This window comes from Equus quagga, chromosome 2, assembly GCF_021613505.1.
Source record: "Equus quagga isolate Etosha38 chromosome 2, UCLA_HA_Equagga_1.0, whole genome shotgun sequence".
Classification (NCBI taxonomy): Eukaryota; Metazoa; Chordata; class Mammalia; order Perissodactyla; family Equidae; genus Equus; species Equus quagga.
Window position 1 is genome coordinate 166,513,879 of NC_060268.1, and position 24,559 is coordinate 166,538,437.

Here is a 24,559-nt window from a genome sequence, read left to right on the forward strand (position 1 = left end):
CCTGCATGCAGGCGTGCACGCATGTGCATACACACGCACAGTCTCTCACTCCTTGTCACTTGCATATGCTCACAGTTTTGAAAAATAATGTTGCATACATTTGCCCCGTCAGTGATGGTGTCCTAGTTTGGGGAAGAACTGGGCTCACCTTTAATGACAAAAGTGGTAGCTTGTCTGGAGCCCTGACAGTTTCTTTGCATTCGTGTTGTTTGACAACATTTTTCAAATGTAATTAGTTCCCGTCAGAGTAACCTTCAGAGGTGACAGTTGTTGGAGCTTAAAGCTAGATGAACATGACCTATAAAGACATGGATTCTTTCTCCACGGTTATATATGTGCATGGGCCTTGGTTGGTTGGTTGGTTGGTTGGTTGGTTGGATGGATGGTTGGATGGTTGCTGTTGCTTATTTGCTTTTTGGTGTCGTTGTTTGTAAACACGTGTATGTATAAGTGAGTAAATGGTAAAGAAATATGAGGATTTTACACTCTTACCAGTTAAAAAAGATTTGTCATTTTACTAGTTTGCTTCTTTAGTGGAATGACTCTTGTCAGTGTCCTTCTCTCAAATGGATTTCTTATTCCTCCAAAAATGCTGCATTTTCAAAATAAAATTCTTCCGTATTATGCATAGAACCCTGAGCTCCTAGCTGTAAAATCTGGGTTTTAGTTTGTTCTTTTCTAACGGTGTACTCCTGGGTAGGTCCTTTTACATCTAGACTTGGGGATGTAAAGAAATCGTAAAGAATGAATTTCATTACATGGTTGCTAAGACCCATTCCATTTTGCAATTGTGATTTCTTTTAGACACCTACAGATAATCCTTTCCCTCTTGCTTTGGGGCAGAAAACACTACCCAAATGTGTTAGGGTTCTCCAGAGAAACAGAAGGAATAGGGTGTGTGTGCGCGCTTGTTTGTGTGCTTGCGTGCATGTATAATATATGAGATTTAATATAAAGAATTGGCTCACACAGTTATGGAGACTGACAAGTCCCAAGATCTGCAGTTGACAAGCTGGAGACCCAGGAGATCTTAACGGTATAGTTCCAGTCCAAGTCCGAAGGCCTTAGAACCAAGAGAGCAGATGGTGTAGTTCTAGTCCAAAGGCTGGCAGGCTTGAGACCCAGGAAGAGCTGATGTTCGGTTTGAGTCTGAGAGCAGGGGAAAAAAGTCAGTGTCCCAGCTCAAAGGCAGCCGGACAGGAGGAATTCCCCCTTGTCTGGGGGGAGAGATCAGGCTTTTGTTCTATTCAAGCCTTCAACTGATTAGATGAGGCCCACCCACATTAGGGAGGGCATTCTGAATTACTCAGTCTGTCAGTTTAAATGTTGGACTCATCCAAAAACACAGAAGCACTCAGAATAATGTTCGGCCAAATATCTGGGCATCCCATGACCCAGTCAAGTTGACACATAAAATTAACAATCAAACCAAACTTTTCTGAGAGAAAATTTAAAATCTTTGCCTTTTTCTTCCTGGATAAGAGGGAGGTTCAGAATACCCACAGTAGCCAGCAGCTGCTGGCTAAATTCAGTCTGAATAACATTATTTCGTGCAAAATCTTTATCTCTAGAGGCTGTAGTATTTGTAGGGTTTTTGTTTTTTAATGCTTTTCAGCTCCTTCTTCTATATTCTTTTCTTTTTTGTTTATTTCTCCTGGCAGAGCAATTTGTACTTTCTAGCTCACTGGGCTGCATTCTGTTGCAGTAACGTTTGAATATTGCCCAGCCACCTGTGGAAGGGGGCTGGAAGCTCATAAAGAAACAAAATAGCGGCATACGCAAATATTGCTACGACTTTTTCAGTGGCACATCTTGATTCTTGGTCCATGTGGCCACGTCCAGGACTGGTCAACACACCGTGTCATCAGGTGCCGAGTTCCCAGTGAAAATGAAAGCCACCACCCGATCTGCCTGCCTTCTCTCTTGACAACATCACCTTCCCCAGAAGAAACGCGCCTCTTGAAATCCCATCCCAAATAGTCAATGCTTCTGGAGAAAGCTGGGAGGTGGGTTTTGGCTCTGTGAAGTATTCATGGTCCCTGCTTTCTGGAGACCCCATCTTAGTCGGTCGGTGCAGCTGGTGGCTGCGGAGGCACTAGAAGGGCAGGAGGGCCCAGTGGCAGTTCCAGCTGATGTGTGATTGCTCAGGTTCTCCCTTTCCCAGAGACTGGCCACAAGCCATATTCATTCTTATTTCAAAAAGTACCAGATGCCTACTCCAATATACTGCCTTGTAACAGCCCCCTCGTCATGCCAGGAGCATGAAACTCACGAGGCCTTTATTTACTTTTCCTGGAACGTCTCCAGTTTTTTCCACATTACCGTTTGATTTGTGGATGGATGATTATTCAGGTCAGTCTGACTAAGGTGACTAGACTGGTCTGTGCAAAATGAATGTGTTAACCCATAACTGAAAAGTTGATAGGTAGCATGCATGCCTCAGGCATAGCTGGATCCAGGGGCTCACGTACCAGGACACCTTTTCCCTCCAGCTCTTGGCTCAGCTTTCCTCCAGGTTGGCTTCATTGCATGCAGTCAGGTTCAAGTCTAGATTGATCTTAAACTTCCCCCACAATCCTGAACCAGTGGCTGTGGTAGGGGGATGTAATGTGCTCAGTACATTTGGACTGAGTACCCTTGCCCATCCCTGGAGCTGAAGGTGGGTCCACTCCATGTAAACTACATGGCTTGAGCGTCAAGGTGGTGCCTCCTCAGTAGGTCAGGGTACTGTTACCAGAAAAAGCGTGAGTGGATGCTGAGCAGAAACCTTGGCAGACATCTGCATCCTAATCTTTAGGGTCCCTTGAAGCGTTTTGTACTTCTTAGGGGAGAGTCATCTGTAGTTCTTTCCTGGTACAAAAGGATTTTGTATTTGTATATACATTTGAATTTATTTCTAAGACCTCTTATACTCCCCCAAATTTGAAGTGGCTTACAAGACTTCATATTATGCAAAAGGATTGGAAATGAATAATTAAGGGTATTAGAATAAAGAGAAAGCTGGGTAAGCCCATAAGAAAAGATGGCAGTGAGGTTAATCTCACAAATTTCAAAGCTGGGAGCTCCTACAGGATTGGGAGCCATGACCTGCAAGCTTGGCTCTGAGGTTCCCAGGAATGGAAGAGCATCGAGATCTCATATTGGTGGAGGTGGGTGGGGGTGCTGTTTGTGTAGGTAAGTGTAACATTTCCTCATAAGCCCCAAGTGCCTGTGGGAGTCCAGGCCCTGGGGAATGGCCATGGGAAGATAATACAGATGCTGTGGTCTATGGTAACCGTAGATACATTTCTTTTCCAAACTCCTCTGGGGCCCTTGCCCTTGGGGTCCTTGTCTCTTGGCTCTCAGCGTCGTGTTAGAAAACAAAGTAAGCAGACAAGGAGTTAAACCCCCCGTATTGCTGGATTCCTTCCAGGAACAACTTGGAGCGTTAAACTTTGTCACCTTTGGTGGGAGGCAGTAAGGTGAGTCACGGCTGTGACAAGCAGAATCGGATCACCTTCGTTGTAAAGCTGGGCCGATCTCGCAAGTGGACTCATGCTTGCCTAGTGACTCACGTTCCTGTTTACAAAGGAGTGCTGTGGAGAGATTCGGGGTGGGACGCTCTGCTTCCCACAGGGAGACCCCTGGGGGTGGGCAACCAGTGCTGCCTCTGGGGCTTGGGCTGCCCTTCCTGGGTGGCAGACCTCGGGGCTTCTGGCTGTGGTGGCTTTCAAAGTCCAAGGACAGTGTGGCCACCCAGGGCCCTGGGGTAGCACCAGTTCGCAGGCGATGTGGCTGCTGCTCATTTTGAGAGTTCCCGTGGCCTTTGGATGGGTTTAGTCCACCAGGATGACCCCCCCATGGGAGGACCAGGTAATACTGTAACCAGGTAAATTATTCTGGAAACGTGGCTGCTGATTTGTAGATTTGTCCTTTATTTCCATCAATTTCCTATCTTCCAGTCTCCAGTACCCACTAGGCTCCTTCTGCTTTTTAGTGACTCTCAGAACATAAGTATTGGGTATTGTGCTCTATCTCATACTCTTAATCCTGAATTCTGTTATTTGGCATTAAGAAAGGTGAAAAATTTGTTCATGGGATTTTCCTTCATCTAAAATGTTAAAAAACTAGAGTAGAGAAGACATACATCCTTTACGATGAACATAAAGAGCGTAGACATTTTCTTTTTTTAAAGACAATTAGAATAATACTTCTTGTGAAATAGCCCATCTCGGACCCCAGGTTGCTCTTTACCCCCCTAAATTCTCTACCCCATTTATAGAGCAGTAGTCAACACCTGGATAGACAGACCAGCGAGTCTACACAGCAGCACCACGAGTTGACTGAGACCTGATCCAGATTCCCCCGCTGCCATTTACTAGCTGTGTGACCTTGGGCATGCTCCTTAACGTCTCTGAGTCAGTTTCCTCCTCTGTAGAACGGGCATGGCAACACCTACCTCACAGGGTGGTTGTGAGGAGTAGCGATGAACACACACGTTCCTGCATAGAGCCCCCAGCAGAGTCGGAGGTCACTGAGCCAAAGCAGCTCTCATGACAGGGCTCCAGCTGGGGTGAAACTCACAACAGCACAAGCTTCTTGAGCACACAGCGGGTGTGCTGCCAGATCTTTCAAGGGGTCGGAGATGGGAGTGTAGTTGCTTCTCTCAAAAAGATTGTAGTCTGGCGGAGGGAAAGGTGTTAAGACAGATCTCCACTGAGCTCCAGGATTGGGTGGAGCCATATGTAACTGCATTTTTGTAGGGCAGAAATATCAGCCATATCACATGGTGTAAACTAAGAGAGGTTCAGTAAGGTAAGTTGAGAGAGAGTGCTAGCCAACTGGCTCCTGAGGGCCTCGAGAAAGGAGTGGCCGTGTCCACTGGGTGGGTGATGGGAGAGGTGGGGATAGTGGGAAGGATGCAGCCGAGAGGCTGCATGGAGGAGGTGGCGTTTAAGATGTTGCTAGAGGGGACCCCACTCTGGGCAGCAGGGAGGCGGAAGAGGTCTGGCTTCATCTTGGGAACCACAATCCTCCTCGCCTGGAGCTGGTTGGTAGAGAAGTGTGGGTTAGGGTAGAAAGTCAGGCTGCGGGCCGTGAATGCCTTGGTGAGCGCGTCCGCCTCCCTCCGAGCCTCACTCTGTTCCCCTTTCTTCCTGGCAGCAGTGCCCCCTCCCTTGCTGCACTCAGGGACATGACTGTCAGCACTTCTACCCCCCCTCAGACTTCACTGTCAGCACTCAAGTCTTCAGGGACATGAAAAGGAGCCACTCCTTACAAAAGGTTGGGGAGCCCTGGTGTTTGGAGGTAGGTCTGGAGCAGAATGACGGTATGAGATGAGCTAGCCCTCAAATGAAACCACCCATCCAAAGGTTGTCTCGCACTAGGTCGGGGCCCATCCGCCGTGGTCCCCGAGTTCCCGTCTGGTCACTGTCCTCTCGGGTGCCATGATGTCTGGGGGCACCGCTGATAGGTTTATCACAGCCATGAAAATGCCAGTTTACGAGGAGTGGGTGGAGGGTGGTGGCTCCCGTGAACCCGAGGCGCCTGGCTCCCAGTAAAAGCCACTGGGTTCAGCGTCACGTGTCGCTTCCGTGAGAATGATGAACAACACCTTTTCCCATTAAACTTGACTCGCAGGAAATAATTTCCTGGCTCTTCCCAGCTCCCAGTGGAAGAGAAGTTATCACCTCCACTCTGCCTTTGTTACTGGTTCTTTAGAACTTATAGATTTTCTCTTAAAATTCAGGGTGCGGAGAAATGCTCAGTCCTCGGCAGTGACACCTTCCCGAGGCGGCCGTGAATGGCTTTGCTCACAGATACTGCTCTCCAAGGACAGGAAGCATTGTTAATTTCTTTTAAATAATTCAATGCGATGTCAATACCCCACGCTGCTCCGTGCTTGGGAGTGACAGTTCTCTTCAAATTAGTAGTCCCAGAGAATAAAGAACATCTAGAACATGCTTTCATCTTCAGAGAAGCAAAAGTCAATGCACATAAAAAATTTTAAAGTAACTCTTTAGATTTAAGCAGCAAATGGTTTAGTACTAATGCTAGCTTTTTTTTTTTTTTAAGAAAAGTGAATATTTAAGAGCCAATTAGTAAAGGCTGTGTCTTTTAAAAACATGTATTGTATTCCTACTCGGTGCTGGACGCTGTGCTCTGTGTTAGGGCCATAGGGACAGAGACCGGGAGTTAATATGTAACAGGTGTCCCTGTGCCTTGCCTTTGGAGAGAGAAAGGGTGGACTAAATCATCTTTAAAAGCTTGTTCTAATTTAAGAAGTAGTAAACATGCCTGTAAGAGAACTGGCGACACGTAAACACATAGAAGAAAATGTGAACACCCGCATTCTTTTTACCGATGCGTAATCTCTTAATGTCTGGATGCATTTCTTTCTTGTCATTCATGTGTCCAAACTTTAAAAATGTTTCACAGAATTGGAATTGTACCTCATGCAGTTTTGTGTTTTCTTTTCCCTTGATGTAACGCCCAGGATGCTGCTGTCCGCTAGGACGGGTCTGAAATCTGGGTGTTAACTTCGTGTGTTGGTGTCTTGGGGAAATCTTGCGGTCTAACCGTCCCCTTTGGCCAGATGTGAATAAAACTGAGGATGTTTCTGGGGTCTTGGGCGCATCCCCCTGCTCCCTGTGTGATGCTGCGGCCTGTACCCGGACGGCCTGGCGCCGGCGTGTGAGTAAGGCCCGTGTCCTTTATGTGGGCCGGGAGTGGGGAGGCGCCGTTCTGGGCCCCAGCCCCTCCCTGGGCCGGCTTTCCATAAGTGTGGCTAGTTGTTGTGACTGTGGACGGTAAGGCCGCACCGAGCACAGCTATTCCTCCACCAGGGCTGGCAAATGGTAACTCATTAATCTTTGGTCGGAGTTATGAGGTAGATAAAGGAGAACCAGGCACCCATTTTGAGTATGAGGAAAATGAAACAGAAGGACTGGGTTTCTTCCTTATAACTCGAGACTGCAGGCGCCGATCAGATCCCCGGCGCCAGTGAGGACGCTCGTTTCTCAGCTTTGCCCTCAGGACAGGGAAACATCTCCTAGGGAAGTGCCAGTACGCCCTGCTGCCAGGATTGGGTTCAAATCCCCACATTGTGAATAGCCCAGACACACAGACACCACTCATGGGCTATGTGAACTTGGGCGAGTTACCTAGCTGCTCTGTGCCCTTGTTTCCCCGTCAGTGAAGGGGTATCACACATGGGCTGTTTGAGCATCCAGTGAGTTGAAGCACAGAAACTGGGGGTTTGGCCAGAGGAGCTGGTGTGCTCGGTCTGGCACAAGCGCCCAGCAGGGTTCTTGGGGAGTTGCACACCAATAGCGTGTCCGTGTGATGGGCTGGCCGCTGTTGGGGTAGCTCAGTTGTGCAGTGTGCTTTCCATCCAGGTTTCTGCAGAAATTAGTTGTGTATCCTTCATAGTATGTACTCCTTCAGGAATCGTGGCGGTGTATGGAGATCCCGATCCACAGCCCGTGTGCGCTAGTGGTGGCTCTGGAGTGTCGTGGAAACAGCACGGAATGGGAGTAGAACAAGATTTGAGTGCAACATTCTCTCACCTCCGTTGGCAGGGTGCTTCACCCCCTGTGATGCGATCCCTGTGTCTGTAAAAAGGGGACAGTAGTGGAATATCTGCCCAGCCCGCTTCACTGGGCACCTATGCGGATCTCTTGAATACTGAACAAAGTGACTTTTAACACAGTGCTTCCGGTGGTCCAGGCACCTCTGTAAGTGATTTGCTTATATTAACTCTTCAAAACCTGAGGACAACCCTAAGGGGGAGGTGATGTGATTATTCCCATCTTGCAGATGAGCCACTGAGAGGTTAAGCAACTTGCTTAAGATCACACAGCAAAGGGGCAGAGCTATAAAACTGCTGTTAATGAAAGACCATGGTGGGAGCTGACGGTTCAGAGCCTTCCACCCCAACCATCTTCCAGTTGCTACAGGAGAATGGGGCAGGGGGGTCCAGCCTTCTCAGGAGCTGGGAAGAAACTTGTGATTCAGGACATCCAAAGTCCAGGTTTTGCTTTACCAGTACCACATTCTGGATCCTTCCTGCCCCATCCATAGTTAACTTTCATTGTCCCTTCTCTCTCTTGCCTTGCAGTTCAGCCTGATTCTAACCCTTTATTAGCTCTCTCCTCGAAGGAATCAAGGTTGGTGGACCAGTTGAGTAAACATGACTAAGAGAGTCAATACCCACCTGGGCGGGCGTGAGTCACTCCTTTCTAGTTAGCTATTCCTGTACATTTTAAAGCTAGCCATACAAAGTCATTACATTGGGGCTATTAACATGTTTAATAGTGACAATAATAGGGTGTGACCCATGGCATAAACGCCTTCAGATAAGAGAGAAAGTGTTTTTCCTGTAATTGCTTAGTCAATACCATTTTCGCAGAAATGCTTGCAAACAAACTTTTAAAAAGTTCTTTGTCTGGATCCTTCCCTTATTCTGGCTTCCTTCCTCTTCAGGGCCCCTGCACACTTTTCCTGGTCAGTGGCTGGGGACTAGCAGGATGGTCCTTCCTGATGTGTAGGCTGACCTACCTTTTTGTTGGTGTTGAGCCTATTTTTATTTCATTTTTAGGGATACGTGTGTGTGTATTCAGGAGGGAGCACATTATTGCTGGTACTCGCTTTACTAACCTCTCAGATTATACATTTAAGGGAAAAAAGAGACTTCTGCTATCTTTGCAAAAGCTAGTCACACAGACAGGGAGTTAACCATTTTGGTGAGAGGAAATGAAACTGATCTTAGGGTTATTAGACCACATCCTATAAATCTGTGGCTTATTATGTGTCTGATTTCTAAAAAGCCTGGCATCACAGCCCCAGTTTTGTTTTTGCTTGTTAGTCATTGAAACAAATATAGATGTTGCTTCATTTCCTTGGTCCTCTATTTTTCGATTCTTGTTATGTATGGAGAAATTGGATTTACACAACAAAGTACAGTAGAGGGGACGTATTTGCTTTATAAATCTCGGCCTTGCAACTTCAGATTAGAAGGCATTCTGTTAAAATGTTTCATTTGTTCCCCACTCCTGATTACATAGAGAAGCAGGATGAGAAAAGAGTAAAAATACCTCTCAAAGGGACAGTTAAGTTTTTGACATCCCTCTTTTTAGTCTTTTAAAAGATATGTTTTAAAAATCATAGGTGCTCTCATATTGTGTATGCAATTCTTTTGTTTATTTTACATCTCTTATAGTAGAAACACTTTCCTAGGTAAGCCAGTGAAGACTCTTTGTAAAACTTCTGGTGGTTGTCCATTCTAGCAGCGAGTAGCCATCAGTATGCTTAGTCATTGTCCCAGTGCAAACAGACTGTTTCTAAAGTTTGACTATTACAATGCAATCGCATCTTATGAGGGAGAGGCTGTGAGTTCAAAAGAACAAGGACAAAACGACTCCGGACATCCCTTTATGCCCTCCCGATGTATGAGGCCCGTGGATCACATCCAGCGCTGGGTCATTCTGTGTGAGTGGACCAGCACATTTACCCCGCTCTCCAAATTCCTGCTCAGGGTGGGATGGCAAGTGGGACCGCCCATCTTCTTTTGTTATTTCTTCCTTTCTCCCATTCCCTGTTTGCAAAGCTTCTTTGTTGAATTCTTTAGGTTAAATAAGTGTGTGGATTTCCCTGCCAATTAACTTACTCCAGTAGTACAAATGGACACTGTGGTGCCTAACTGGGAATTGCCAACCCTTGGTGAAGTCACGTTCCCAGCACGTCACGAACAGGGAGTAGGTCCTCACTACTGGTCTGAGCCCCCACGTGATTGACAGGTTTAGACACACCTTGGCAGAGCTCACCACAGGGAAAAAGGCCCAGAGAGGGAGAGGATCATTCCGGGCCCTCTTTCCCGCATCTGCCGGTCCATGGACTGGACGCTGGGAACCCTGTTGTATTCACTTTTACACTTTCCTCCCACCCAGTGAAGCTAGTATTCAAAGCAGGAAGCCCAGGCAGACTGTGTGGGTCCCCAAGGAGCTCATCCCTGTGGAAGGTGGGGGTGCTTTCCTGCCCTGTGTCCAGGCCTCTTGGGCCGCCTGACCTCCTCAGGGATGCCACAGCCTTTATCATGACTCTTATCTCAGTGGCTACCTCCCTTTCCCCCCATTCTTTGTGAGTCACATATTTTCTTCACGTCCTGTATGACAAAGGTCATTAACAGAGAAGACTTGGGCCTTCATGCCTGACATATTGTCATCTGCACAGATTATTCTTTTCGGTCCTCTCTTTTTGTATTTCTGTGAGGGGACAGATCAGTTTTTAATGGGCTAATCTGTGTCAAGGTTGAGTTTCAATTAGCCTTAAGACTGTTTCTTTCTTTTTTGTGTATGGGGAAGATTGGCCCTGAGCTAACATCTGTTAGCAATGTTCCTCTTTTTGCTTGAGGAAGATTGTCCTTGAGCTAACACCTGTGCCAGTCTTCCTCTCTTTTATGTGGGATGCCACCACAACGTGGCTTGGGGAGTGGTACTAGGTCCGCGTCCAGGATCTGAAGCTGTGAACCTGGGCCTGCCGAAGCGGAGTGCATGAACTTAACCACTATGCCTCAGGGCCGGCCCCAAGACTGTTTATCTCTTACAGGGCCTCGAAAATCAAATACTTGGTCAGTACTTCCAGAGAGGAAGTGGATGCTGTCACTAATGGTTTTGACATCTGTCAAGTCAGTCTGTCTGTATATCTCTCTTGGTTGTGATCTCTGTTTGTCAGAGTACTGTCCTATTATCAGCATCTTTAATGATGTCAGTGAGGTAGCTCTTTGGAATTTGGGAACAGAGAGGAAGTACATTTCGGCCCAGACTCTGGAACTTAATTTACTCATTTTTATTAAGGGCAGTTATTGTTAGGTAAGCAAGGTGGGAGATCTTAGTTTTTATCCTTCTTTATCGGCCAGTCCTACCTACTTTCTTTGAAAGGTATTTATTGCATCAGCTGCTGCTAGTTTAGCAACAGATGCTATGAGGAACTGTACCATCTTCTCCTCCTTTATTCCACACTCTTCCAACTTTATCCATCACATCTCTGTAAGTCCATTTCAAGCCTGTTTTCATTAAAAAATGCAGTAGTAAAAACATTTTTTTTTGTTTGGTTTGGAGGTCAAGGTGGTAGATGTGGCATATTGTCCCTGATGAGGCCAAGTTCAAGTCTTGGCCGCCTTTTCCTTGGGCTCTCCATTCCCAGTCAGTGGCTGGCCGCCTCTGCTTGAGCTGAGAATGAGAAAGGAGATGGCCTTTGTACAGCCACGGAGTTTTAAACTCTGTTAAAATCCTCCTGGGATATGTGTGCTTCCCCATGTGCACACATGTGTCTCCGGGCCACACCACCAGAGCGTGCGCACAGTCAGCCCAGCCGCCAGTGCAGCAGGAGAGAAAAACTCTTCTCTGGGAAGATCTAAGTCCGAGGCCCATTTGTGCTCAGAGAGAAAGTTTCTGTTTTGGAAAAGCCAGTTCCTTCCGACACGGGAGAGTGGGGACAAGGAGGGAACTAAAGACAACAGAGAAAAAAGAAGTGAGAGGCAAGGGGGTTGAGAAGGAGTTGAGGGGACCAAAGGACATGCGGTTGCCCCACTTGGTTTATGTCCCGACCCCATTGGTCACTTGGTCTGCCGAGCTTTGCCTGAGCCCCCGCGTCGCAGCCCCGCGCCCTGGCGGTGGCCTCTTGCTGCTTAGGAAAACAGAGTTGGCAGGAGCTGATGCTGGATTGAACGTGAGCCATGAGGTTGGGGTCGCAGGGATCATGGAGGCTCTCAATCACTACGTGCTCAGCCTGCCTCCCCCTGCTGGGTTCCTGGCAGGCCTGGTGGTTCGCCAGGAGCCAGGGTGACAGGTGAGGCCCTGGGAACTGAGCAGCCCTTCCACCGGAAAGTAGAAGAGGCTTGTAACCAGCCAGAAGGAGCTCATTTGTTGGTTGTTTATAGCTCTTGCCACTTTGTAGGAGAACACGTGAGAATGATGGGTGGAGGTGAGAAGGAGGGGGAGGTTGCCTATGGTATGTTTTACTGGCATAAGGAATACGTGCAGTTCCCGAAGGGGAGGGGGACCACTTCTGGGCCCTTCCTCTGTATCTGGTAGACAGGGATGGCAGTGTCTGGGCGTGGACTCCTAGCTCTCAGGATACAGGAGTATGTTTGCTTCCAAAGGGAGTTGGACATTCGTTTCTCCTTGGCCCTATCCTGCTGCGACAGTAGAAGGTACTCAAGTCAGGTTCCATAGGGGACCCTCCTTGCTGAGATCTTGCTTGTTTGGCTTACCTGCAACTGTCTATTTTTTGGATTTACACTTACTTCTCTGTCCCTGATTTTAGGTCTGGGGACCAGGTTTCTTTTGAGATTTGGGATTTTTTTTTTTTTTAAAGTTGTATTTTAAAATACATCATACAACAAAATTAACTTTTTCTATTGGTCTACAGTTCTATGAATTTTGGCATAAATTTGTATTGTTACCACCCCCATCAGGATGCAGAACAGCTCCATCACCTTATACACACCCTCATACTATCCCTTTATAGTCACAGGAGATGTGGTTTTATTTTTACCATTTGAAAGGTAGCATTGACTTGATTCATCTCTTCGATTCAGAGGCTAAGTTTTCATTGTTGACTATCAGAGTATCTGATCTGCCCTTTCTCCACGCCTCATCCAGCAAAAGAGCTGTAACCTTAGTGCCTTGGTGGTTAGCTTGTTGGTTATTGACAAGTCATGGATTTTCTATTTTTTGTACTGGCTATTCTTGCCCACACACCCAGAATGATTTGGGCCACTTTGTGGATTTCGGAGAGTTCAAGCTAATTCTGACAGTGGTCAAAGAAAAATATAATTAGCAAGGGAAGTATGTTATTGCTAACTCTCGGCAGCAGAGTGAAACGAAATGACTTCTGGAATATTCTGCTTTGAATTATCTATATTATTCTTTCCTTGATGTCAGGACAGATTATCAAGGTTTGGGCACAACGTGGAAAATGAAGATCTTGCATTATCTGTAGGTTTTATTGAGCCAACCTGGTTCTCCCAGACTATCCTCACTTGTTCCATTACTTAGGTGAAACCAGGAATTGAGAGCTTATAGCACCTGAGCTGCTTGCATGTCATTGGTCCCTCCTCACTCAGGTTCTGGAACAAGCTGGTAAGTGCACGGGAAGGCCAGAGTTGCCATTTCACCTGCTGTGGGTCAGAGCTTATGCTTTCTTAGGGAAAAGTGGAACACAGGGACATCTGTGTGGTGAGGATCCTGTGTGTGTGTGCGCTTGTCTCCCTCTTGGAGAATGAGGAGAGGTGACCTCAAAGGTCCCCAGCTCAGAGCTTCACACTTGACTGAACAGTAGATGATGCCGCAGCCGTGGACTTTGCTGGGGAAGGTAACAACAATTGCGCACATGTAAATTCTTGTGTAACCTAATTCCTGTCTTTGTAATTACTTGGAGACTTGCCATTGCAGCCAGTTGAGAAGTGACCCAGTGCAGAAAGCAGAAATTGGCCGGGGAGGGGAAGGGGAGGTGATGTCCAGAAAAACGGTCATAGCTCTCCTTTGGGCTTTCTGGCATCTAAAATCACTTTAGCATCAGGAAACAGAATTACAACTGCCTTCTACAAAAGTAACCTGACTTTCCTGTCTGTACCCCGCTCCCCACCTCCCTCTTGCCAGGCTGAAGGCATCTCTCGAGTGTGGTGGAGTCAGGGCATCCACAATTTAGCTCAGAGGCGTGAGTTTTGCTGATAAGAAACTGCTATTGTCTGGCGGCAGGTTTCTGCAGAGGAATGTCCTCCAGGTGAAAGAAGAATACTTTTCATTAAAAAACAAAACAAAAACCACACGCTAAACAAGGCAGCACAAGCATGGGTCCCTGGGCAAAACCAGAGGAACAAAATAACTTGGAGACAAGCTGCTTTTTGGCATCCTGGTTGAAATGAGAGGTGCACTTGAGAAAGCCGTTGGTGGCGTTCTTTTCCTAAGTGGAGCAGGTGTAACCGTGAGGCCTGGGTGCCTTACCTCTCCAGCGGGCCTCTAGGAGAGCTTGCCGGATGATCAGCCCGCCTCTGAAAGCACTTGCCATTTGTCTGATTGACGTCGGAAAGGTGATATCATTTCTACAAACACCCGCATGAGAGGGTTTTTTTTTTCTTTTCTTATTTGGGTGACAGATTGCATGTTAGGGCACTAAAAGATGAAAGCACTAAATATTTGCTTTAGAAAAACAGAGCGAAGGATTCTCTTATCCTCCCAGCTGAAAACTGATGGGCTTAGAATTCCATTAACAAAAATGACTGTCTGCAGTTAAGCTTATTGCCACCCTCTGGGTGTGATGAACAAGTAGGGTAGAAAGGAAGGTCGGACAGTGGAGGGTTGTGCTGGATTCTTTCTCACGTTGAGTGGAATGGGATTGTTTGGTTGAAATTGAGGTCCAAGTTAGTCAAAAGAAATTCCTTCCTTCTTCTTCCATGTTGATCTCCTCCTTCTGGGTCTGTAATAGGATGGTCTTCTTAGTGGATTTCCTCTCTGTAGAAAGGATCTATTTGTTATTCCCTCTTTCAGATTTAATGCTAAAGTCACGATTCTTATCTTGTCTCAGAAGAAGAGAGAATGTGGTTCTTGCCCTTGATTATGGTTATTGCCGAGTCTGTTTAATGGGATGGTTAAGAACATGGGGTTGAGATTCCATGAATTCAAACCCTGGCTTTGCTATTGGCTTGCTGAGGGACCATGTGCACTTTTCTATTTACCCTCATTTATTGGGAGATTTCAACGAGTTAATGTATATAAGGCAGGTGGTAAATACCTGTCAACATTAGCTCTTACTTATTTATGAATTCTCAGTATTTCTAGATTCATCCCTTTGCTTTGGGAGAAAAGAAGCATGAACTCCATCCCTGGTGCAGGTGTGGTTTCATGTTAATACTTATTAAGAATCTGCTGTCCTTCAGATTTTGACTTCAGTTCTTCATAAGTATTCTTGTTTCACTCTTACAGCTACGCCATGAGAGGAAAAACTAATATTCCAATTTTATGTTTAAATAAGCTAGTCATAACATTCATTGAGTGCTTTCTATGTACCATCTCTGATATAAGTGGTTTTTATATGTTAACTTCTTTAATCCTTCCAATAGGTAAGAACTGTTTTCCCCATTTTTAAAGAGAGAAAAACTGTGGCACAAAATTTAAAAAAAAAAATGTGCTTGGTTCCACTGAGAGGAGTTGATTGGCTGGGGTTTGAAGGCTGGGTCCTCACATGTTTGCGAGCCAGGGTACTCACCTCCCATTGTATCACCACCCTCTGTTCTGTAAGGTGAGTGGTCCCAGCTTACCGCGCGCAATCGTGTATGAGAAGCATGGAGCAGACACACAGATGCTCTCCAGATATGCTGGTTTATGATAGTGGGGAAGAAAAATCTTTATTACCGGAAGTTGTGGCTTGAGTCTCTCAGCAATTGGCAGCATAGATTTTTGTTTTGTTTTGTGTGTGTGGTTTTGTTTTTTAAATAATTAGAAACAGTTAGACTCTTGTTACCACCCACAGTAAAAATTGCTTGGATCCCGCAAATTAAGGGGAAAAAAATTAGCCCATTCGGTAGAGTGATTAAAACGGAGCTTTAAAGAGGAAGGTTCGTTTTGGAGGGTGAGCTTTAGATGTGTAGATGCTAGGGACCCGTTGCTTTTCACCTCCTCCTTTGTCTGAATTCAGAGTCAAATCATGTTAATGGTGGTGGCCAATGATGTGAGGGATTACGCACAAGATGGCTCTGGGAGGAAACCCACATTTTTTTGTACTTATTAATGGTATGTCTTTTGTGCGAGTGGGTGTGAGGACTGAGAACATAAAACATATATTTACACAGTGTGTGGTCCTTTCTGCTGCATTCCACTCCCCATGAGGGTGGGCTCAGGGAGAAGGAGGAGGAGGCGGAGGAGGAGGAGGAGGAGGAAGGAGGAAGCCTTAGCACGGTCTCAACAGTTTCCGTTGTATGGATGCATCATTGAGGTAGGAGTAAGCCAGACCTCTTCCCAGGTCTAGAGGACTGAGTCAGTGTACCTGAGACCCTTGGTTCTTAGGACTGTACTGTAATTATTCAAGCTGTGCTCCCACTTTGTGCCCTTGCATGTGCTGTTCCCCTCATTCTTACCCCCTCCTAGGAATAAGGATGAGCCAGGGTCTGAGTTGATGTCTTTGGTCAAGTCACACGTGCTGTTCATTGGCGATCCCTCACCCTTCCCATCTCTACCTTAACCTTCCTTGTAGTTCCAAGGCTGTAAGTGGTCACACGGGGAAAGAAGATTTCCTAAATCTCACGGGAGCTATAAGGATTTGCCTTTGTAAAAGAAGGAACATCCCACTGGAGGGGTGGCTGTCTATGTGTCCCATTTTAAACCACATTGCTTTTGACTTGTCTGTTATGATGATTCCCAGGCAGTCTCCTCTTTGCCATCCTGACTTGTTTAAATTTATGGGTTGTTGGCAAGCAATTTTTTGATGCTATTCTTCTCATAGCCAGAGGCCAAGATCCCTTGTGGAGCAGTGCCTGAATTTAATAGATGTCATCTGGACACCAGGGAGGGGTGCAGAGAAGCATGAGGGGAAAGTCTTAAAGTGAGATTCTGCCCTAATGCTGTAGTCTCCCAGCCTCTTCTTTATCCCTTTCAGGGCGATGCATCCAGAGTAATTGTTCTGGTGGTAGCACAGTATTGTGTGCCGTACCCTACAATTTTAGGACAAAGGGTACAGTGTCCTAATGGACTTGTAGACGGCCTAAAAAATATATGGTCAGCTACTTGTTGAACTTGATCTTGAAAGTCTCAGCGTTATTGAGTTCTACTCCTGCTTGCTTACAAAGCCAGAAGATCTGTCTGTAGCTTTTGTGACATTGGGTGACACTCCAAGAATGCTTATTCTACTCTTATGGCTGTGAGGGGGCTTGGTGCCCAGGCCAGGTTCCAAGGTAGACAAGACAGTACCACCTTCGTAGCCTGGCAGATGAGGATCAAAGAGAGGCTGGTAGTGATGGAATGAAGCGGGGATGCAGAGGAGTCTTATGGACATCAGACTTCTGACCAATCACCATCACAAAGGCCATTAACTTGGCTTTGTAAGATAGGCAAGTTGTCTCCCTTTAGTGCTTCTGGACACGGATTAGGAAAAAGCCTGCAAAATAACTCTTGGTAACTCCCAGGGTGACAGGACAGGGACACCAGCTCTTGGACAGCTTGAGTCCCTTTAGCACAGTGCTGTTGAGCACTGCTGTGCCAGGTGCTGTTCTGGTACTGGGCATAAGTGTGTGAGTGAGACAGATTGAGTCCTTGCCTTCAAGAACTGTGCCTTCACGCTGGAAGTAATGACTTGAGTCCCTAGGAAATGCTACTCCCTTTTGGTCTCCCACAGAGCCCCCGTCCAACCCTGAGGCCTGCTCCTTTCTGAGACATCCTCATCAGAGGTTACCTTTGGGGCTCCTGGGGGACTCGGAACTCCCTCAATGATTGAATCTCTCCACTTTGCTGTGAATGGTCTTGGTGGTGAGGCTGCCAAGGAAAGCCATGTTAAAGAGGGTGTTTTTGGACAAATCCACCTTCAGACTTTTGGGAGTTACCATGACTATGGTTCTGACCGCAGCCTAGATGCTGCCAGAACCATTTCTCTGCTTCTTTACTCCTCACTTCTGCCTGATGACCAGCGTCCTTTTGGTCCACTCTCCCTTTCCTCCCCCTAAATCCATTTTGCCTATCTAGTGGAATTTCTCACCACATTTCCATTCTTGCATGTTCAACATCAAGTCTTTGCTCTGTCTCTCTTCCAGTCACGAAGATCTAAGATACATACCTGTCTGCCGGACCCATCCTTGTCAGGCTCCAGACAGATCAGAGTCTAGAGCACTTTAGCCTCTTACAGTTTAGGGGGAGAGGAGAGCAAAATAATTTTGAAAAGCATCGTAAGGAGCTGGTCCGGTGGTGTAGCAATTAAGTTCATGTGTGCTCTGCTTTGGTGGCCCAAGGGTTCGCCGGTTCGGATCCTGGCCGTGGACCTACACACCACTCATCAAGCTATGCTGTGGTGGCATCCCACACAGAAAAACTAGAAGGACTTATAGCTTGGATATACAACTATGTACTGGGGCTTTGGGGAGAAAAAAGAAAAGAGGAAGATTGGCAACAGATGTCAGCCCAGGGCCAATCTTCCTTACCAAAAAATAAAAAATAGATAAAAGCATTGTAAGCTGCAGCTATTTAGAATAGGAAAACAGCCCTCAGTGCTCCAGTAATCGATGTTTTAAATTAGGATCCTGATTTATTAAGAAGGTATGTGGTCTCCAGGATTGAAAAAAAAAAAAAAGTTATCCAGGGAGATTAACTGGGACTACCTTGTGGGTAAGGAGATAGTAATAAATTGAATGTTACCTATCAGGTGGTAGGATCTTGGTAAGGTTATTCTGCAAATGGGCCTGGGCTTCTGGTGCAAGACAAAGAAAAGAACTCAGGTCAGAGAAATGGACCCAAGTGACCTAAAACTATCAGCACAAACAATTCCTTGAGCAGCTAACCCCAACCAGAGAGTGATTGGTTCACTGTGGTTGGAGTGGGTGGGCTGGTAGAGGCAGTTAAAGAATCCGAAAGGGGCCAGCCCCGTGGCCGAGTGGTTAAGTTGCTGTGCTCTGCTTTGGCGGCCTAGGATTTCGCCAGTTCAGATCCTGGATGCAGACCTAACACCGCTCATCAGGCCATGTTGAGGCAGCGTTCCACATAGCACAACCAGAAGGAGCTACAACCAGAACATACAACTATCTACCCGGGCGCTTTGGGGAGAAGAAGGGGAAAAAAAGATTGGCCCTGAGCTAACATCTGTTGCCAATCTTAAAAGAAAAAAAAAATCCTAGAATTGTGTGAGCTGACTGATAACTCAGACCTACCTATCCCATCAAATCCTGTTTGCAAACCTGGGAAAACTGAGGCCTACAGAGTGGAGATGAGGGCGGGAAAGTCATGGTGTTGTGTAGCCAGATGGCAGTAGAATCCAGACCAGAGGGCCGGCCTGGTGGCGCAGCAGTTAAGTGCGCACGTTCTGCTTTGGCAGCCTGGGGTTCGCTGGTTCGGATCCCAGGTGCGGACATGGCACCACTTGACAAGCCATGCTGTGGTAGGCGTCCCACATATAAAGTAGAGGAAGATGGGCACGGATGTGAGCTCAGGGCCAGTCTTCCTCAGCAAAACGAGGAAGATTGGCAGCAGATGTTAGCTCAAGGCTAATCTTCCTCAAAAGAAAAAACAAAAAACAAAAGAAAAAAAAAAGAATCCAGACCAGAATCTAGACAGCTTGACTTTTCTCTTTTCCATTCTGCCGCATCTGATTCAAGGTGGAGTTTGATTCCATGAACCATTCGTGTTAAGTGCCATTAATTTTAAGCTCTTTCTGGATTAGTGTGTGAAGTTCAGTGTGTTCAGGATGAATTCGCTTATTTTCCCCTTGAGAAATCCTGATTTTCGGGGATGCTCTGGCTGGTGACATGATGATCAGGAAGCTCGTGATGGTGATGAGAATGGACTCATATAATCATCTGCTGGAGGTAATTAGGAAGAGGTGAGCTGGAATTAATACATAAAGAGCACTGGAACCTTTTCCAGCAATGAGTGTGCGTTAGCAATCCTTAGAAAATCCAATCTTACCATTCATACGTGTATTTTTGAATAATGGAGGAACAACTGGTCTTTGGCAGAGAATTCTATCCTCTTACATAACCCACCACCTTCTTTCCCAAAGGACTGATAATGTGGGAATCCTTTTACAGTGTTGCTTTCTGGGCTTTTATTAAAGAGTCAAACATAGAAATGTGTGAAAATGATCCTTTGACACCAACACTGTGTGATAAAACTTGGAAAGTGTCTAGGCTGGGGATCACCAATACTTGCACTCAAAGCAACCCTAACTGAGTTGACCACGGTAAGAATGGATTCAAGTTCATGGGTGATTTTTACGTTTTTGCTAAGAGCTCTTCTGCCCCTTCCAGTCTCCTGTCCCATAACCAGGAAACAAGCTGGTGGCCTGGGTCAAGTTCAGCAAGTTTGTTTTGACCTGCGGCCCATGATGGGAGTGAAGTGCTCATTATGTAATGTTCAACTGGGCCCGGAATGTCAGCTGGGTCAGGCCTGCCAAAGCTTGAAGAGCTGCTTGGGAATGGGCTCGGTTTGGTATGACTAATCTAACTTGGCTGGGGAGAGGGGTGGGTGGGTGTCTCTTTGAGGAGGGATGTGGATGACTTGTGCTAAGTCGAATCTTAGCACTTTGTGTAAACTCTGCAGACGAAAAAAAAAAAGAGTTGAGCCTTATGACTAGTAAAATCAGGAACTGTTGACCACCCAAAACTGCTATAGAAATCTGTGATCAAGACATCAAGGTCTATCACTCACAGTTAGGGAAATAACGCTTTTGGGTTATGTGAAATGGTGTTTCTTAAAGCAGCCTATATTGGTCAAGTGTTGCTCTCAGGGGTACTTAGTAATTAAAGCAATTATATAGAGTAAGCATTAGGTTCCTTAATAAAAATAGCAGTAAACCCTAATAAAAATTTAAAGCAGAGAGAGGTGAGCTATTTTCCTAATAAAGAACCCAAAGTATAATTTAAGGTCTGTTTACTGACCTTCTTGGTCTTTATTTGGAAGCCTTTTTCTCTCTTTGCTCTCCTGCTCATCCCCCCCCCCCCCCCAGCTTCCTCTTGGCTCTTCTTAGGGGACAAAAGAATCCCATTTTTATGCAAATGTCTTGAGTTGAAGGTAGAAATAATCTGGAACCATGTTTGCACAATGATCCTGTGACACAGTGTGGTCCCCCACCTCCACCAGGAAAAGGTTGCGTTGTGGTGGGGATGGTGAGCCCAGCCCGGCCCTGCCTGAGGTAAAGGGGACAATCGCTTTTGTTCCTTCTCTGATGAATGGAAGCAAAGTGTTCACTGAACCTGGAAACACCTCCCTTTGTGTCGGGTGCTCTCCTAACACAGCCCGTTAAACTTGGGGCAATCGCTCTTGGTGGGGGATTGAATGGGGCCATTGTGGGGGGGAGGGGCTCACACTGAAGCCATTGAGGGCATAGAGATGCCATTGTTTTCTGAGTAGGAAGAAAAGGGGGAAGACTTTGGGGACCTCCAGACATCAGTGTGGCCACTGCACTGACTGCTTTTCTAGGAGTCCTGAGGAATCCCCCAACCAAAGCGGTTGGGCATGGTCAGCCTAGGCAGGCAGCACCGAGAAGCCCCCTGCAGTATAGATGTGGTGCCCCCTACAGTATAGACATGGTGCCCCTGTGCGCATCTGAGTAGTGGCCTTGACTCTCTCTTCCTGCCTTGGGCCCAGCCATCATTTCTGCGGGGAGGTTGCTGTTTTCCTCCAGGCATCCGAGTGAAAAACGCTTGTTAAAAATCACTTCTCCCACCTTAGGAATAAACTCTCCCAATTCCCTGCCAGGGACTTTTTCATTTAACTTCCCTTTTGCCATCTGGTCTTTCAGAGGCTCTTCTGATCTTAATTATAGCGTTCAGCCTTTGTTTATTTAAAAATCAGAAGGCAGATAGGCTATTGAGGGTTTATCTGTACTAATTGTGCCAACATACCTGCCAACTGTCCCCTCGGTTAGTAAAGGGAACCGCTACAAACCCTACCGACTGTTTACACGCACACGCACACGCACTCACGCCACCCAGCCTGGTGTGTTGATCCGAGGCAGGGGGTGTATTTCCAGCTTTGGCATTGCCGCTCTGGCATTTTCCATCACGATCTTCCGCTGTGTAGTATTCACTTGAAGAGGAGTTAGCCACAGGACCGGGAAGAATCAGAAGACCTGAGTTCAAATTCAGACTCTGCCATTTACTGCGTTATCCTGGGGAAATGATTTTATTCCCCGGGAGCCTCAGTTTGCCAGTTATAAAAATAGGGACAGTGCTATCCAGGAATGGTGTGGGATTTAAATGAGATGTTCATGAAAGGCTGGAGAGCGGGTTAGGCATCCTTGCACGAGGCTATCCAGTAAAGCCCCGCACCGTGTTTATAAACTAGAGGCTCAAGTGCCGTGGCATCATTGTCTGTCTTTGGAAACATAATATGTGTACAGTTCATTTTGCTGTTTTTTACCTTTTTCTTTGATAATTTTGATATTCTAATTAACCAGTGGTTTATATCAAAATGTCTAATGTTTTATCAATCTTTTAAAAAGTGTTGTGTGAAGATAAATTTCACACAGAAATTAGCTTTGCTGTGCCTACGCTTTGAAAATACACTTGTTGAAGCCACTGGAGAGACGTGTTTAGAAAATATTAAAAACTCTAGTCTTATCCTCATTTTAAAACAAGCGTTATAATTCTGAGCTTCTTCCCCTGAATTTAAGAAACTCTTCTATTAGAGAAATCAATTCTTAGAGATCTCTATGACGTCTGAGGAAAGTATGCATTTTTTGAAAAACTATCTTTTTAAAGAATAATGAACTTTTAGTTGTTACACTAGATTCTGATACCTTTTTCATCAGACCATCACAGTCTGAATGATTGTTAAAAAAAAAATCAATTTTAGGAGCTGTATTTAAAGAATTTCTAATCCCAACATTTTCTTCAAAATATTTTGAGACCGTCTGCTGGAGGTGTTTTTTATTTTTTTAAGATTTTTTTTTTCCTAAAAGGCATTCCAATAGTAATGTTTTTATATATAAATTCCTAAATTTCTGCAACAAAGATTTCTTGAGCATTTACCGGTGCTGAATTTGTTCTGTATGTTTGTACTTAGGACATGGTGATAACCTTGTCTATAGACAACACACATTTTTGGGAAAGGAAACTCTCCTTATAAGCTTGCTGCCCCAAAATTACAGTGAAGGATGAAGTAGATTCTAATTGCTGGCTCTTGACCTCTACATCTATATATTTTGTTTAATTTATAGTTGGGAAAGCAGCTAAAAATGTTAAGAGTTCATGCCAGTCATTTGAGGAGTTGTAGTTTATATATATATAGCCCTGGAATTAAGTACAGAAGTGCTGGAGAGCCCACGCTATGTGCTGGCTCAAGAAGAAGAAACCCAAATTAGTATTAACTGGTATTCATGATCGCTTCTTGAGCGCCAGTGGTTTCTGTTCCAAGCATAGACTAATTTGGCCAACTGTGTGGGTCAAACAAAATAGCCAACAGCTCGGAGTTGAGGGTGGTGTGAAAAACACGGCCTCTGATTGTTAACACCGTATTCGCCAAGTTTGTGATGTCCTGTGACCTCCATCGCAAATAGCCGTTCCTCTTTAGATGATTTGACAGTGTAATTTAGCATTCGGGATTCTTTATAAACAACAAGAAAGCGATTAAAAACTTGTGCTTCTTCTCTAGCATAGAAAGGAAGCTTTTCAATTATATTTTTCAGGGGACAGAATAATTGGAGCTGGACATTGAGCTGGGCAGTTACAGCACTGTTGTCTGTCGGAGGTTCATTGACTTGGACTAGATTAGACCATCACGGTATGTTAGCTCTCCGACAGTTGTAAATAATTATCGCTCTCTCTAGATTATAAACTCCCCAAGGGCAACGATTTTTCTTTTTGGTTCACTGATTATCCCTAGTGCCTAGAACAGTGCCAGGCATGAAATAGACACTGACTCCGTATTTATTGAATCATTGAATGAATCTTTCAGGGAAGATTTCTACTCTGTTCATGACAACAGCAGCAATAATTTTCTCCCCCTCCTCTTTTTCATTTGCTAAAGTTACAACCAGCTCATCTCCAGTGAGTTCTTCTAAACCTTCCGAGCTTTTAAAATGGGGCTGTTGTCATGTAAGACTTTATTTGATTATGAGAAATGGCCCCTCCTAAACTTCCTTGAAGAGAGGTGCTAGACAAAAACAAGATGGTTTTGAAAAAATAACACCGCAGTCCAGACTACTAAGATGCTTGGTTGCATTCGAAACCAGTTTCACAGTCTGCGTTAGGCATGCGATTGCAACATGCTTTCCATCTGTGCCTGATGCAAGGGAGCAGGCTCACCCTCCAACTCTACACTGCGGCAGGAACATTGGCACGGCGCTCCCCGAGACAGCCAATGGGCGTTGCTCTGGTGGAGGCATGACATAATTTAATTTTACTTTATTATTTGCTGGGATGTGCCCATTGTATGTTAGCCTCTGGGTGTGTTTACAAGGAGCTTAAGAAAGAGGTAGAGGCTGTCTTGTCTATAAAAGATATCTTGTCAGCGTAAGGGCCAGGCATCTTCACACACACACACACACACACACACACACACACACACACCCACACACACCCACACACACCCACACCCACACACACACACACACACCCACACACACACACCCCCACCCCCACCCCCACCCCCACACACACACCCACACCCACACACCCCCACACCCACACCCACACACCCACCCACACACACACACACACACACACACACACACACACACACACACACCCCTTTCTTCCTTGGCATCCAGCACCAGTACTGGGCCAGGGGTGAAATCATCGCCATTCAGCAAGTGGCTCAAAAGCTCCGAAGGAACTGCCTCCCTAACTCTCCTCCCCTTAGCCCTGTATTTCCCTGCGGCAGCA

General features: G+C 45.9%; 1 protein-coding gene across 33 annotated transcripts in view; it reads left to right on the top strand.

Annotated features, from left to right (window-relative positions):
• TCF7L2 (transcription factor 7 like 2) overlaps positions 1-24,559 on the top strand; it is a 194,524-nt gene that overhangs the window by 116,577 nt on the left and 53,388 nt on the right. For 10 of the 33 annotated variants that reach the window (XM_046653550.1, XM_046653542.1, XM_046653548.1 and 7 more), the window contains one exon: positions 5,143-5,286. The exons of 21 other annotated variants lie outside the window; for them this stretch is intronic. In XM_046653550.1, coding sequence (XP_046509506.1) covers positions 5,143-5,286 — 144 coding nt within the window. The remainder of the gene's footprint in view (positions 1-5,142; positions 5,287-24,559) is intronic. 2 more of the 33 variants (XM_046653543.1, XM_046653564.1) reach the window with 1 other exon arrangement.